The sequence below is a fragment of the Acytostelium subglobosum genome (genome assembly GCF_000787575.1).
Source record: "Acytostelium subglobosum LB1 DNA, scaffold: scaffold3, whole genome shotgun sequence".
NCBI classification, from domain to species: domain Eukaryota; phylum Evosea; class Eumycetozoa; order Acytosteliales; family Acytosteliaceae; genus Acytostelium; species Acytostelium subglobosum.
Genome location: NW_012236529.1, coordinates 1,065,427 through 1,078,947, shown reverse-complemented (window position 1 = coordinate 1,078,947; position 13,521 = coordinate 1,065,427). Strand labels below are relative to the sequence as shown.

The following is a 13,521-nucleotide window of genomic DNA, read 5'->3' as shown; positions in this document are numbered from 1 at the left end:
GGACGACGATTAGATATAGCGATAACACAATCAAAGAGAGACAGACAGAGCATTAGTCAGTAGCAAGCGAGTGATCACGATCATGTACATGAATGAGTGTATGTATATATATATATATATTTGATTGTGTGTAGGCTTTTGGAATGGTAAGGATGTCTTTGGTGGACCGTCGGTTATGTGTCCATGCAGACAGAGAACTTGTTGTTGTTGTTGTTGTTTCCGTTGTTGTTGTTGTTGTTTCCATTGTTGTTGTTGTTGTGGCCCAGGATGAAACTACCACCTCCACCAGACTCTGGTAGTTGATGCTGACCATCAGATGATGAAGAGGTAGACTTGGACATCTCTGGCGAGAGTGACCTAATGTTACCAAACATATTGTGATGGTGATGCATCATTGGAGGAGCAAGTTGCTGTGGGATCGATGGCAGCGATGGACTACTCATTCCATAGCTACCCATTCCCATGGACGTCGCACCGGGAAACGGCAACTGGTACTGTTGTTGCTGTTGCTGCTGCTGCTGCTGCATAAAGTAGGAGTTGCCGGAGACGGGACCATATGGACTGAAGGATGGTGGTATGGCCAAGGGGTGTCGCGCCTGTGCAGTGCCAATGTTAATGTTTGGATTGCTGTAAAGGTATCCAGGATGCATTCCATTGCCATCCCCACCACCACCATTGTTGTTGTGTGTTTGTTGTTGTTGAGGCGCCGCTCCTTGTTGTTGGAAACATTGCTGCTCGTATGGGGATGGACGCACTCTCTTATCCTTGCCATTGTTACCATCTGGCTGCATTTCAGCTGGACGCTTTGGCGAAGGGCTCTGTTTGGTAGTGGCGTTTGGTCCTTGTCTAGTAGCACTGTACAAGACAAATGGTGCGCTGTTGTTGTTGTTGGGCGACTGATGTTGATGTTGTTGTTGCTGTTGTTGTTGGTGGTGTAGATGTTGTGGAGCAGACGACGTCATTAGAGTCGTGAATGTGCCCGAGTAGTAGGGCGGTGGGGAGAGATTGGTGTTGGTGAATGTTGCTGGTCCAACGCTGTGAGTATCGTTAGACAAACACATGGGACAGCACCAGTCTTGTGCGGCGCCGGCCGTCTTTGGGAGAGGCTGGCCAGGGTTGGTCTCGATCAGGCAGTCGTGGCAGTACGACTTGGAGCAGTAGAAGCGGCATCTAAGCATCATAGGCTTGTTCTTCCTACATAAAGTACATTCTGGTATAATACTATTGTTGATGTTGTTGTCAATACGCTTATTGTTGTTGTAGTTGGATGTTGGGATGCTGAATCCATAAAGGTTGTTGTTGCCGCCAAGTTGATGGAATATTGGCGATTGGCTGTAGAATAGATTGGGCGAGTGGCTGAGCAGAGGGGTCGATGCGGACGAGTCGGGTGAGAGTCGAGGGGAGTTGAGCAGGAGACCATTACTAATACTCATTGGGGGCACGGGGTATGACGGACCTTCGAGCAGTGGCGATGTCATGTAGTCAGATGGTGAGCTGGGGAATGGTGGACAGATGGTCGTTGGCGATGTGATGGCCCTTGGGCGACTGGCAATAGGTGTAGCCTGATTGGAGTGCGAAGCAGGTGACGAGGTCATAAAGTTGTCATTTTCCTGTTGACCAGATGGACGTCTCTTTGGTGTAGTCATGCCAGAAGGTTGTTTGTTGTTGTTGTTATTGTTGTTTGTGTTGTTTGGCTTCTTGTTGATTGGTGCCTTGCCACTGCCACCGCCACCATTATGTGGAGGAGAGGACATTACAGAGTCGCCAGATTGAGAGAGTGCATCATCGTCCGACTCATCGCCCAGACTCAAGTCCTTGAGTTGCTCATCGCCATCTTTCCAATTGGACCATAGACCAGTGTATCGTCCAATCGAAGTGAAGGACTTCTTGTAACGCGACAGCACCGTGCTCAATCGGTTCTTGATATTATCAATCTCTCGATTGAATGAGAATGCTTCGGGATGGTCTTTGACATATGCCGCGATCTCCACCTGATGTGAGAATCTATACTTCTTCTGCATCTCCAGATTGAAGAGTGCAGTGTGTGCCACTTCCTTCCAAGACTTGCTCTGATGGATAAGTGTTGGTCTTCCACTTGGTGAGCATTGATGGCAAATGAACTCATAACGATGATCCAATGGTCCAGGTATTACAATAGATCCAACCAACTCGGATGTATCTATATGTTGGTGTAATGAATGTGTTAGTGATTGATTGATTGATTGATTGGATGGGTGATAGTCATACCAAAGTGTGTAGACTTGATGCAGGCCTTGCACTCTAGTCGATAGAAGTGTGGCTCATTTCTCTTGGATTCATTCTCAAAGGTGTTCTCCTTCCAAGTGAGCAAACCTCTGTCGTCCTCAAATACACGATCACCCTCTCGCCAATTAGACCACATTCCAGAATCCCTTGCAAATGATACAAACAACTTCCTATTATAGGATAATGTTGCTGTCACTACATTCTTCATCTTTCCCAACTCTATTGTACCATTTGTTAATAATTGATTGATTGATTGAATAAGTGAGCGAACATACCCTTGTCCCTATCTGAGAGCAGGAATTGAGGATAACGATTGACATAGCTGATCACCTCCCTGTAATGTGCGAATCTATACTTCTTCTCCCTTTCAAGGTTGAATAATGCAGAGTGTATCATCTCCTTCCTATGAATGAGTATGGTGGATGAGTTAGAATGGACTACTTTTGAGGCGTACCTTAGGAGTGAGAAACAGGTACATACCAGGTCTTTGGTGAATGCTTAAAGTAGAGTCCATTGTCTTGACTACAATCCTTGCACTTGTACTCATAGCTCTTATCCTCTGGTCCAGGTAAAACATACATCCCATTCTCAAAGAACCTGGATGATTCTTGAAATTTGATTGATTGGTCATGGTAAATATTAGTAATCTCGATCAATTGAATGATTAATAATCATATGACATACCTATATATGATAATGCACTACACTTGATACAACACAGTGCTATGAGGTTGAGGTATGATTCATAGTTGAAGGAGTCCATGGTTGGTGCGCCATCACCAAATGATGGGTTGAAGAGATTGGTGGATTGGAAACTGTAGCCAGGGTGTCCGGCAAGTGATGGAGGTGGTGTGTTGTGAGATGCTGTTGATGCGCCAGCATTGTTGGTGGCTCCCATATACATATGATGCTGCTGCTGCTGACCAATGCCCGGGCCAGGCATTGGCAATTGATCCCCACTATGTTGGAGTGACTGCTGTGTTAAAGGAGGTGGAGATGATTGTGATAATATCTTATTTGTGTTGTTGCTGTTGTTGTTGTTGTTGTTGTTGTTGTTTGAACCTGGATCTCGTTTATAGATGTCAGAGGCAGGAAGTGTGGAGAAGGATGGAAGGTAGACACCGGGAGCACCGCCACCCAGAGGGTCTAGCAACTTGGGGAATGCACTTCCGCCACCCGGATTGAACTTGGGTATTGGGAAGATACCTTCCGGACACAGTTGCTCAACATAGCTCTTGACCTCAGTCATCCTGATAGTTCAAAGATATATATGTATGAGTGAGTGAGTGAGAGAGTGATTGTTGCCAGTTGTCGTTGTTGTTGTTATGCTGCCTTGTTGTTGTTGTTGTTGTTGATCTGGTATGCCTGTGGGGAGGAGTAGGAGCAGGAGGAGGAGTAGTAGGAGGTTTACTGTACTGATGAACTACAAGCAACACTAGGTAACTAACTAACTAGGGTATCTAAGTGAAGGATATCTATACGCCTCAAAGGAGGAAGAGTAGGAATGCAACTGGTTCAACAGGATATGTAATGGTACACAATGATAATGCACATTCATTCATACATAAAGACACAGCAGTAGAGGTATATATATGACATTGAGTATGAGCAGCAGTAGTATGCCAGTGCAATGCTATACCCTGAGCTTGACGGGTATGATGATAGCATAGCATAGCATAGCATAACATAGTAATAGCGTGGGCAACGAAGGCGACTGAGAGAGAGGCACCCAGTCTTGATATCATCCATCGAATGCACGCCACACCAATACCAAAAATGCACAGTGACGATGGATGGTACTGCTCAACTCATGTATGCTCCTACTCCACATCAATCAATCAAACATTGATCAATCAATCGTGTTAGTTGTTGTTGTTGTTGATGTTGTTGGTTTGTTTGATTGTTTGTTTGTTGTTGTTGTAATGCGGTTGACACACCCTTGGCTCCATCGATAACACTGCTCCTTTCCTTCTTTCTTTGGTTGGGCTTTGTACTCTCACGTGAGAGTGAGTTGATTGATTGAGTTAGTGAGTGAGTAGATGTACGAGCTAGGAGTACTAGTACTCTCTTCCATGATTGATATGTATGTATCAATTGATGAAGTAGGAAGTGAGTGAGTGAGTGAGTGAGGACAACAATGTGTTTGGAGTTTGTGAGGCTGATGTGCCAGGGGGACCTGACCTTTGCATCAGATGATTTGATCTTTGTAGTGATCACCATCGTCAATACACACGACCTCCTCACTCACTATCTCTCTCTCCCTCACAACAGTACAATAGGAGGAATCAATTTGTTTGCCACTATCCATTGTGTGTGGGAGAGTTGCTCACTCATGAGAATGAGGCCTGTGATGGTGTGTTAGCGAATTAGTGGTGGACCTCTTATCTCTATGTACACACGCTCTCAACACTTGATAAACACACTTTACTTCTTCACCAAGGTACAGGTGCTCAATCAGGGTCAGTCAGTCCAAGACAAATAATCTCTATTCTCCTGTAGATGGATGAATTGCAGACTCGATATGGAAGTGGTGTTATCTTCATCTTTAAATTACATTACTATAATGAATTATTATTATTATTATTATTAAAATAATTTCCAATCTCAATTAGGACTTATTTATTTATTTATTTATTATAGTCACACTCTAGAGTGGACTTGGTGGAATGGATGAAAGATGAATCAACTACTTGAAGTGAAGAATTAGTTGATTTGGAATCCAGCAAATGTGCAGAGTGGGGATGATCCACAGTTCAACTTGACTTGACCAGAGGCTGCCCAGTTGTCAATGCAGACGGCAATGGTGTCACCAACATTGAAGAATCCAGTGTATGATGCCTTGAGGTTGTAGTTTGGTGGGAAAGCATAGTTGAAGCCACTTGGCAACCAGAGGGATCCACCTTGGGTCAGGGTGCGGCCAAGGACTGAACCTCCAGCACAGTAAGCATTGCATCCAGATCCAGCGGCACAGTTAATGATACGGATATCAACGTTTTGGTTGGGTGCAACGGAGGAGGCGACATCAATCAGGACGTTGGCATCAAAGTGGTAGATACCGGCAACTGGAATGGTGTATCCACCGTTGGCGCCAAAATTGCCCAAGTTGAATCCATTTCCACCGGTCGACCAGCCACCCACTGTACTAAGTGATTGGGCACCATTGGTGAGCGAGACACCACCATTGTTGATCAAGTTGGCAGAGAATCCTTGAGTGGCGGCAAGAGTCTGGGCACAAAGCAAGGCGGCAATTGTAAGGAGGAGGAAGAACTTCATTTTGGATTATTTGATTGTTTGTTTGGTAGTTTTTTTGATTGATTGTTATATTAGGTTGATTGATTGATTTGATGATGTTGAATGATTGATTGGATGGACCATTATATAGTCGATGGATTGGAGTGTAGAGTCAATGTTTGGTACTTACCAATGATATTTTAGTCTAAAGTTCATTATAAGTTCCAGGCAATAATGGATAAATCCAATGCATCGATTGGACATTCAGAACGAACCAGAACAGTAGTATAAGTTTGAATGAATCTGTGTAACTAGAGTCATATGACTTACTACTTTGAATGGTCTTAATTACTCAACTTTTCACACAATCCAATCAAAATCACAAAAACAGGTCGATCAGTCATAGAATCAAAACATTACACAAATGTGCCGGTTCGCCAGTTTGAGCCTTACTTGCAAGCCTCGAATAACCTCGAGATGTCAAAGTAACCAAACACAGAAGCAATGTTCAAACATACATTACATCCCAATAAAGATAATTAGGTCGTCTGGTCTGAAATGAATGAATAATTGTTCAAGTTAGTATGATGCCATTCATTCATTGATTGTAGAGATATTGTCTCCTTCCATTACTATCATCACTATCATCATCATCATTATCAGCATCATCATCATCATCATCATCATCATCATAAAGGTTATCGCTACCATCATGGAGTGCATGTTTAGTTGTAGTCCAAAGAGTCCTAGCCTAATGTCAAATGTTTGAAAGACTGACTTGTGTTGTCCCTGTTCTGACATCAACTACATGTAGAGATCAACAACATCATCCCTTGCATTGAACATCAATCAATCAATCAGTCTTACAACATGAACATTGAGTTGAATGATTTCATGATTGAATGAATGATTGAGGCGAGGGCACAAGGCGAGGTCCATAGTGAGGCAATCTCATGAAACACTAAACTGGGAGAACCACTACCCCCAACATCACTGACACCATCAACCATCAGGGAACAACAGAACAAGTCCAAAAAACAACCATACCCCCACACATCGTTTCAAACTAAATACAACTGATCTGAAATTAAAAAATAATAACATTGGCTGATTTATGATAATGGTGACCGCAAAGACATTCATTAATACATACTCCTTTATTTATTTACTTCCTATTATTTATTCGAATATACTATTACACTACTACTCTTACTGTTAACATCACATCACATTCCATACTATATACAAATCAAACATTGTACAAACAAGACAGATACAACAACAACTCTAATACATACAATATAGATAAACAGATACAGATATAGACTTTCGAGAAGTCGGACAACAAGATGGAGATTATAACAATTGCTGAAAGAAGTATGTCTGTTGTGATAGATACATCAGGTGCAGACTGTTCATTAACACTGACACCATGAATCAATCATTGTATGAATGAATGAATGAATGAACAAACAAACAGAGAACATAGACTTTGTACTCAATCAAAGGAATGAGGAAGAGAACTTATTGCTAAAGATAGATGTCAAGGGAAAGAAGGCACGCAAGTTGTTCCTGTTGGTCGGAAACAAACGTGCATTCTTCTTTAAACCAGGTGGAAAGCTCGAGGTCGACTATCACTTCCTTGACATCATGGAGGTCAAGACGGACAATCCAAAGGAGGTACAGATGAAGTTTAGGAGTGACAATGGCAAGGAGCCCCTGGTGTTTGCCGTGGACAATGCCAACGACTCGGCAGAGATCGTGCTGGCCATGGACTACCTGTTCACGCTGAACTTCCCCGGCATGAAGACCAACAGGATGAAGATCATCGTGCTGCCCGACACACGTGTCGCCGAGATATACTCGTCGCCCAACGCCGTCACGCCAGAGATTGGTCCGTGTGCCGGCCTCTCGCTGACCTACTCATCAATGTGCGACTTTATGAATGTGCAGCCCATCTCTGAGGTGATCTGGCACATTGACTATGTGCTCAATGGCACCGATGTCAAAGACTTTGACTATGGCTTCTTCTTCAAGAAGGATCGTCTACTCAGCGGTGATGCACGTCCCCTCATGGCCGCACTTGCCATCAACACATGGTTCAACTCGTTCACAATCAAGAGTGTCAAGCTGTCAACTGAATGGTATGTTCATACGTCGTGCGATGCATATGGATGGATTACTAATCTCAATCAATTACAGTATTGGAGCCATAATCAGTTTGGTTGGACAATCGACAAGCTTTGAGAAGATCAATATTAATGGCGTGGGCTTCGATCGTTCAAGCTGTGAGAAGTTGGTTGATGCCATCGCGTCAAACAAGGCATTGCCATTGAAGGAGTTGGATCTAGGTAACAATCAAATAGAGGACAAGGGAATGATTGCCTTGGCCGACATGTTAAAGACTACACAGTTGCAGCTGTCCTCGCTGATCCTGGAGGGTTGTGGCGTGGGCCGTGCAGCAATGTCAGCGCTGGGCGAGGCACTGGGCGCCAACGACGTCATGCTCACTCACCTCAAGTACCTGGACATCAGTGGCAACAAGCTCGAGTCCGAGGGCTCCAACTCCATCTCCAACTTCCTTGTAAAGTCCAAGTCGCTGCGCACCTTTAAGATCGCCAGCACGCAGCCACTGTTCCATCAGCTCAAGAAGTGCGCCACAATCACCACGTTTGACAACAGTGGCAATCGTATCGTCAAGAAGGATTCGCTACATCTGGACATGGTGCGTTTCCTCAACCACTCGCTGCATCTCACCAATCTGAACCTGTCTCGCTGTCAGATGCCCATCGAGGTCATCCAAGAGGTGTTTGGTGAGGGCAACCTCAGCAAGCTCGAGACGCTCAACATTGCCGAGAACGACCTTGGAGACGAGGGTATATCAATCGTATGCGACCTTCTCGCCAGCCACACCAACCTTAAATCACTTGACATCTCTGGCAACTTTATCAGAAGGTAAGTGTGAGGTAGCGCAGGGCTGTTCCATTGTACTTACGTACTAACATCATATTCAGGAGCAAGGTACGAACGAATGCCATCGAGTCCATTATCAATATGGTGGAGAAGAAGTCAAGGACATACAGCTCGATAAAGACATTGATCATACAGGGTGGCTCAAAGTCCCAGCTCAAGGGCGATCTGTTGCCAATCATCTGCAGCCTTTACTACAACAGCACACTGAAGGAGCTTGATATCAGTGGACACTCCATCGGAGACATTGGTGCCGCTGCACTCGGCAAGCTGTTGCAATCCAACTTCACGCTCGAGAAGCTCGAGTGGGACGACAACTCGACGACCGCACGTGGACTGATGCTGTTCAAGCTTGGCCTGCTCCGCAACTCGAGTCTGTGCAAGATGCCCATTCCAATGCGAGACATTGCCACGTCGCTCAAGAGTGACAACACACCATTGAACATCCAGCGCATCACTGAGCTGGTGGGCGAGATCCAGCAACAGCTTCTGGACAACCTGGCCAAGAACACTGCTCAATCCACACGACCCAAGTCCATGAGTGCGGGCACACTCTCACCGCCCAAGCCAAGATCCTCATCAACACCAACATTTGCCATCGATCCCAAGATGACCACTGCCACCTGTGCCGGTTTGAAATCATTCTCTGACAGTTCCGTTGATAGTGAGATCATTGAACCTCTGGCCAACCTTCCAGTCAAGTAATCATTCCATTCATTCAATCAATCAATCAATCGTCCAGTCAACTATCCATCCTCCTCCGCACCCTCTCACTGTGACTTTGTGCGGTGTTGTTGTAAACATAAACCAAAAGCTAACTTGTACATCATCGACCTCGGGTTCCGCGTCATCGGCAGCATTAGCACCCCCCACCCATCCTTTTGTTTGAGGGGCTTGAATCGAGCTCGATTCCGTCCAACCCCTTGTGAATTGTTCAAGAATATTTTGTGAAAGATCACTGAGACCATCTCACATTTATAAATATTCTGGTCACCGACCCACTTTAACCATTCACCTTTATCTGACAAAGAGATAGATAGAGAGAAGAACAGAGCAGTGCAGTTCATTATCCACAAGTGTCACAGGCACTTATAATAATAATAATAATAACAACATATATTATATATTATATATTATATATATCAAACACATAAACATCATCTAACAATTAAGTTGAATGAATTTGTGCGAGATAAATAAGACCAACAACAATAATAATAATATTAATACCCATAATGGAACACAAACACTAAATCAAGATCAGCTGGATCATCAGCAAACAATAGAGTATTCAATTTGTTCACTGTTCTCTATTCTATACCCGTTCAACACCAACTTTGGACAACAACAACAATATGATCTCAATGGCCAGTCACTGCCACTGCCGTTTGTCCCACTTCCACCTACACAACCAGTACTCTGGAGTGACTTTGAAGTGGACGTAGACTGCTCCTCATCAGCTGGCAGCGAGGACACTACAATCTCGTCATGCTCAACTTCAGACTCAATGTCTGATGACATTGCCATGCTTGACAAATGTCTAGCATCATCCAAAAGACGTAACATTGTCAACAATAACAACAACATCACCAACAATAACAACAACAACAACAAAGTACCAACACAAGCCAATAGTAATCAAAAGAAGAAGGATAAGCTCAAGCGAAGGATATTCGTTGGAGGCATCATACTTGATGACCTCTCACACCTGGACAACCAGGAAGAGATCAAGAAGCTTCGAACTGATCGTCTCCTCTATCTCTTTGGCTCATGTGGCAAGATCGACAAGGTTGATCCACACTTTGATCAAGGGTAAGCCATCCCCATCCATTCAATCAATCAATCAAATATCATACTTATACAAGTACCTGTCGACATAAAGATACTGTTTCATAACATTCTCTGCAGCAAACATTGCTCAACGTACTGTTAAGCAATTTGCTAATGCTGCCAAGAAGTTTACCATGTTGGAGAAGATACAATTATCACTCGCCAAGGAAGGCAAGGACATTAGAGCTACACCATTGCCATCGTTCTATGTTCGTTTGTCCTCCACCCATTAATTACACCAATCAATCATCCGATCAGTCTCAACCCATCCACCACCAAATCCAATCCAACAACTATCCCATCACTATCCCATAAATACTACCACATCCTCTTAATGTGTGTGGTGAGTATCTCATGTTAGAAGTAACTGATGTACGTACTTATAATAGAGTACTACTTCAATTACTATCACTATCATTGTTACAGATAAATGGTGTATGAATAGGTGCATCTATTATCTGTATCTAAATTTGTCATTGTTCACCCCAAACACAAAACCAACCCATTAATCAACAACAATTTAATTAAAATAAATTAAAATGTAGATTTATGGTGTGAATTGAATCACTTCAAAGACCCACTTTTCATATAATTATAGATTTTTATAAATTTAAAATATACCAAACAAGTGAATGTGCTGATTGTTTGAATGTTGGTGATGTTGATGGTTTGGAGTGGTGTGAGTGTCTGTGTGTGAAGCTTATGCATGGGGTACAGTAACAAAACAAGTAGATCAGTGAGTGATCACTCAGGTGGTGTGTGAGAAGGAGGAAGGGAGAGGCAAGTGTTTGATATTCTCCCTTCAGATCAAAGCATTTCACTCCTAATCCTTGTTGTAATAATAATCACACACACAGACATCAAATATACTTCATTGCTATATCCACATCTCTCTCTTTTAAAAACAAACACCTATATAATATACTTTAGAAATGGTAAATGATCGCAATGATTGATTGATTGATTGAATGAATGAATGATAGGATAGAATATATATATGACTGGAGTGATTTTGGATAGCGCGTATCTGTACATTTGATCACAAGTGAACTGACAACCAACAACAAACAATCATAATTAGGCATCAAACGACCAGATTTTAGAATGTTTCACCATCTTTGATAAGGACAATGACGGAAAGGTCCTCATTGATGAGCTCGGACCATTGTTGAGATCCCTCGGCAAGAGCCCAACGTCAACTGACCTCGAGGCCATCAAGACTGAGCTCGGAAACCCAAGAGACTTTGATATCAACACCGTCAAGACCATCATTGCCAAGAAGACTGTCAAGACTCCAATTGACCAGCAGAAGGAGATGCTCGATGCCTTCAGAGCCCTGGACAAGGATGGACACGGCACCATTCAAGAGGCTGAGCTCCGTCAGATCCTCACCACTTTGGGTGACTACCTGTCCTCTGCTGATGTATGTTTTATTTTATATATTTCTCGATCATTCAATCATTCAATCAAACATGGCACTAACAATCAATCAATCATCCATATAATATAGGTTGATGAGTTGATGAAGGAGGTCGATGTCAACACCGATGGTGCCATCAGCTACCAGAAGTTCGTCGAGATGTTGGTCACTGGTTACCCACTCTCCACTTTCTAAAGTGATGAGTGTACACCTTTGGAACAATAGAACTTAAAAGACAAACAAAAAACAACAACTATACCCAGCCCCAAAAACAACAACAACCAATGTGTCAATAAATCGTATAACATCCACCGCCGACCCATCCTCCTGTCCACTCCACTCTCTACTCTCCATATTTAGACGTTACATAACCGTATGATACCAATCAATCAATCAATCAAATAATCAATCTATCACAATCAATGTCAATGGCAACGCGATCTCTCACCTTTTCAATCATTCACGTAATAACATTAACATCGATGCAAAATTAGTGTGCTGTTGTTGAGCCTTTTGGATGACCAACCTAAAATAATGTCCGAATATGGTAACTCGTTTTGTAGTCGTTAGACAGAAGTTGGGGGTAGATTCCAAGACCTCAAGACTATGAATAAGATTGTATCATTGGACAGGGAAGGCCTCCACTAAACAACAACGACAATATTGATTGATTGATTGATTTGATTACATCATTCATCAGTATATTATATACGAACTATTTACAATCTTAATTATTTGTTCGAACAAATAATTATACAACAATGTCAGGGACTACTTCTAAATATATATTATTAATATCTTTTATAATTTGTTTATTGTTTATTACTCCTACTTTATCTCAATCAAAGTCTGGTATGTTGTACTAATAGATTATAATATTATTAGTTTCCTGGATCATTAACTAACTTCCAAATTAATAATATATAGTTGATGAACATCACTTCTTTGGTACATTCTCAACGATACCACTGGCGACAGTGCAAGAGAACTCGATACAGGGCAATTTCTCACTTAAACTATCTTATGTCAACTCTACCATTGTGTTGTATTATTACTTGGATTTGATCAATGTTAATGGTGAATATGTTGAACAGAGTACAATAAGACTTGAGGGTCCTGCCAAGCCAGGTACATCATCAACCAATCTCAGAACATTGTTATCATTCTCCAATGCAACGAGGACACCAAACGAGTTCCATGGCACTGGTCATAACTTGGTGGCACCATTCTCTCAACAGTATATAGCATTCAACTCGATTGTACCTCATCTGTTGGACAAGGCAGCTGCTGAACAGTTATACATCGTTTTCCAACCTTTAAGCTCAAGTGTACCAGTGACTCGTTCACAACTTATTTATACACAGTCGACTACCAACGGAGGACAAGTTGACACTGGAGGTAACAATGGCAACCCTGGAAGTTCACATGATTCATCAAACGAAGATTTATCACCAAACAGTGCACATAGACTATCAAGCATAGTCGGTAAACCATTCATTCTTCTGTTCTTTATCATGTTCATCTTCACCTTTATATAATAAAAGACAAGTGTCACTTTTATCAAGATTGATTGATTGATATTAATTGATTGGGCAGGTATGTTCGTGATTAGTGAATCACTCTTTGCACTTGTGCACAATCATGTGTTTGTTTGTTTGAATGAAGATTGATGTCTTTGTTCAAAGAGACTGCGTGTTTTGTGTCCTGGCTAACTGAGGAAAGTCACGAGATTACCCAATTTGAAGAGAATTATGCTCAAACACGAGTTTCAAATTCAACACAGTTGCTTGCCCTGTCCTGGATCT

General features: G+C 42.6%; 6 protein-coding genes across 6 annotated transcripts; 4 read left to right on the top strand and 2 right to left on the bottom strand.

Moving 5' to 3' along the window:
* Nucleotides 1-173: 173 nt before the first annotated feature.
* Nucleotides 174-3,514, bottom strand: SAMD00019534_019170 (hypothetical protein; the record flags this gene model as incomplete). The annotated part of the gene is made up of 5 exons (XM_012902508.1): nt 174-2,179; nt 2,248-2,484; nt 2,541-2,668; nt 2,746-2,872; nt 2,950-3,514. 5 exons carry the CDS (start codon nt 3,512-3,514, stop codon nt 174-176), a joined length of 3,063 nt encoding a protein of 1,020 aa, XP_012757962.1.
* Nucleotides 3,515-4,968: 1,454 nt separating this feature from the next.
* On the bottom strand, nt 4,969-5,538 carry SAMD00019534_019160 (hypothetical protein; the record flags this gene model as incomplete). The annotated part of the gene is made up of 1 exon (XM_012902507.1): nt 4,969-5,538. One exon carries the CDS (start codon nt 5,536-5,538, stop codon nt 4,969-4,971), a length of 570 nt encoding a protein of 189 aa, XP_012757961.1.
* A 1,425-nt stretch (nt 5,539-6,963) lies between these two features.
* SAMD00019534_019150 (hypothetical protein) lies at nt 6,964-9,171 on the top strand (the record flags this gene model as incomplete). The annotated part of the gene is made up of 3 exons (XM_012902506.1): nt 6,964-7,640; nt 7,699-8,451; nt 8,511-9,171. Coding segments are annotated over 3 exons (2,091 nt in total), but the record flags the coding sequence as incomplete, so codon positions are not given.
* A 472-nt stretch (nt 9,172-9,643) lies between these two features.
* SAMD00019534_019140 (hypothetical protein) lies at nt 9,644-10,529 on the top strand (the record flags this gene model as incomplete). The annotated part of the gene is made up of 2 exons (XM_012902505.1): nt 9,644-10,278; nt 10,349-10,529. The coding sequence occupies 2 exons, from the start codon at nt 9,644-9,646 to the stop codon at nt 10,527-10,529; spliced, it is 816 nt and encodes a 271-aa protein (XP_012757959.1).
* A 416-nt stretch (nt 10,530-10,945) lies between these two features.
* On the top strand, nt 10,946-11,911 carry SAMD00019534_019130 (hypothetical protein; the record flags this gene model as incomplete). The annotated part of the gene is made up of 3 exons (XM_012902504.1): nt 10,946-10,975; nt 11,378-11,719; nt 11,807-11,911. 3 exons carry the CDS (start codon nt 10,946-10,948, stop codon nt 11,909-11,911), a joined length of 477 nt encoding a protein of 158 aa, XP_012757958.1.
* A 566-nt stretch (nt 11,912-12,477) lies between these two features.
* On the top strand, nt 12,478-13,251 carry SAMD00019534_019120 (hypothetical protein; the record flags this gene model as incomplete). The annotated part of the gene is made up of 2 exons (XM_012902503.1): nt 12,478-12,568; nt 12,644-13,251. Coding segments are annotated over 2 exons (699 nt in total), but the record flags the coding sequence as incomplete, so codon positions are not given.
* Nucleotides 13,252-13,521: the final 270 nt, after the last annotated feature.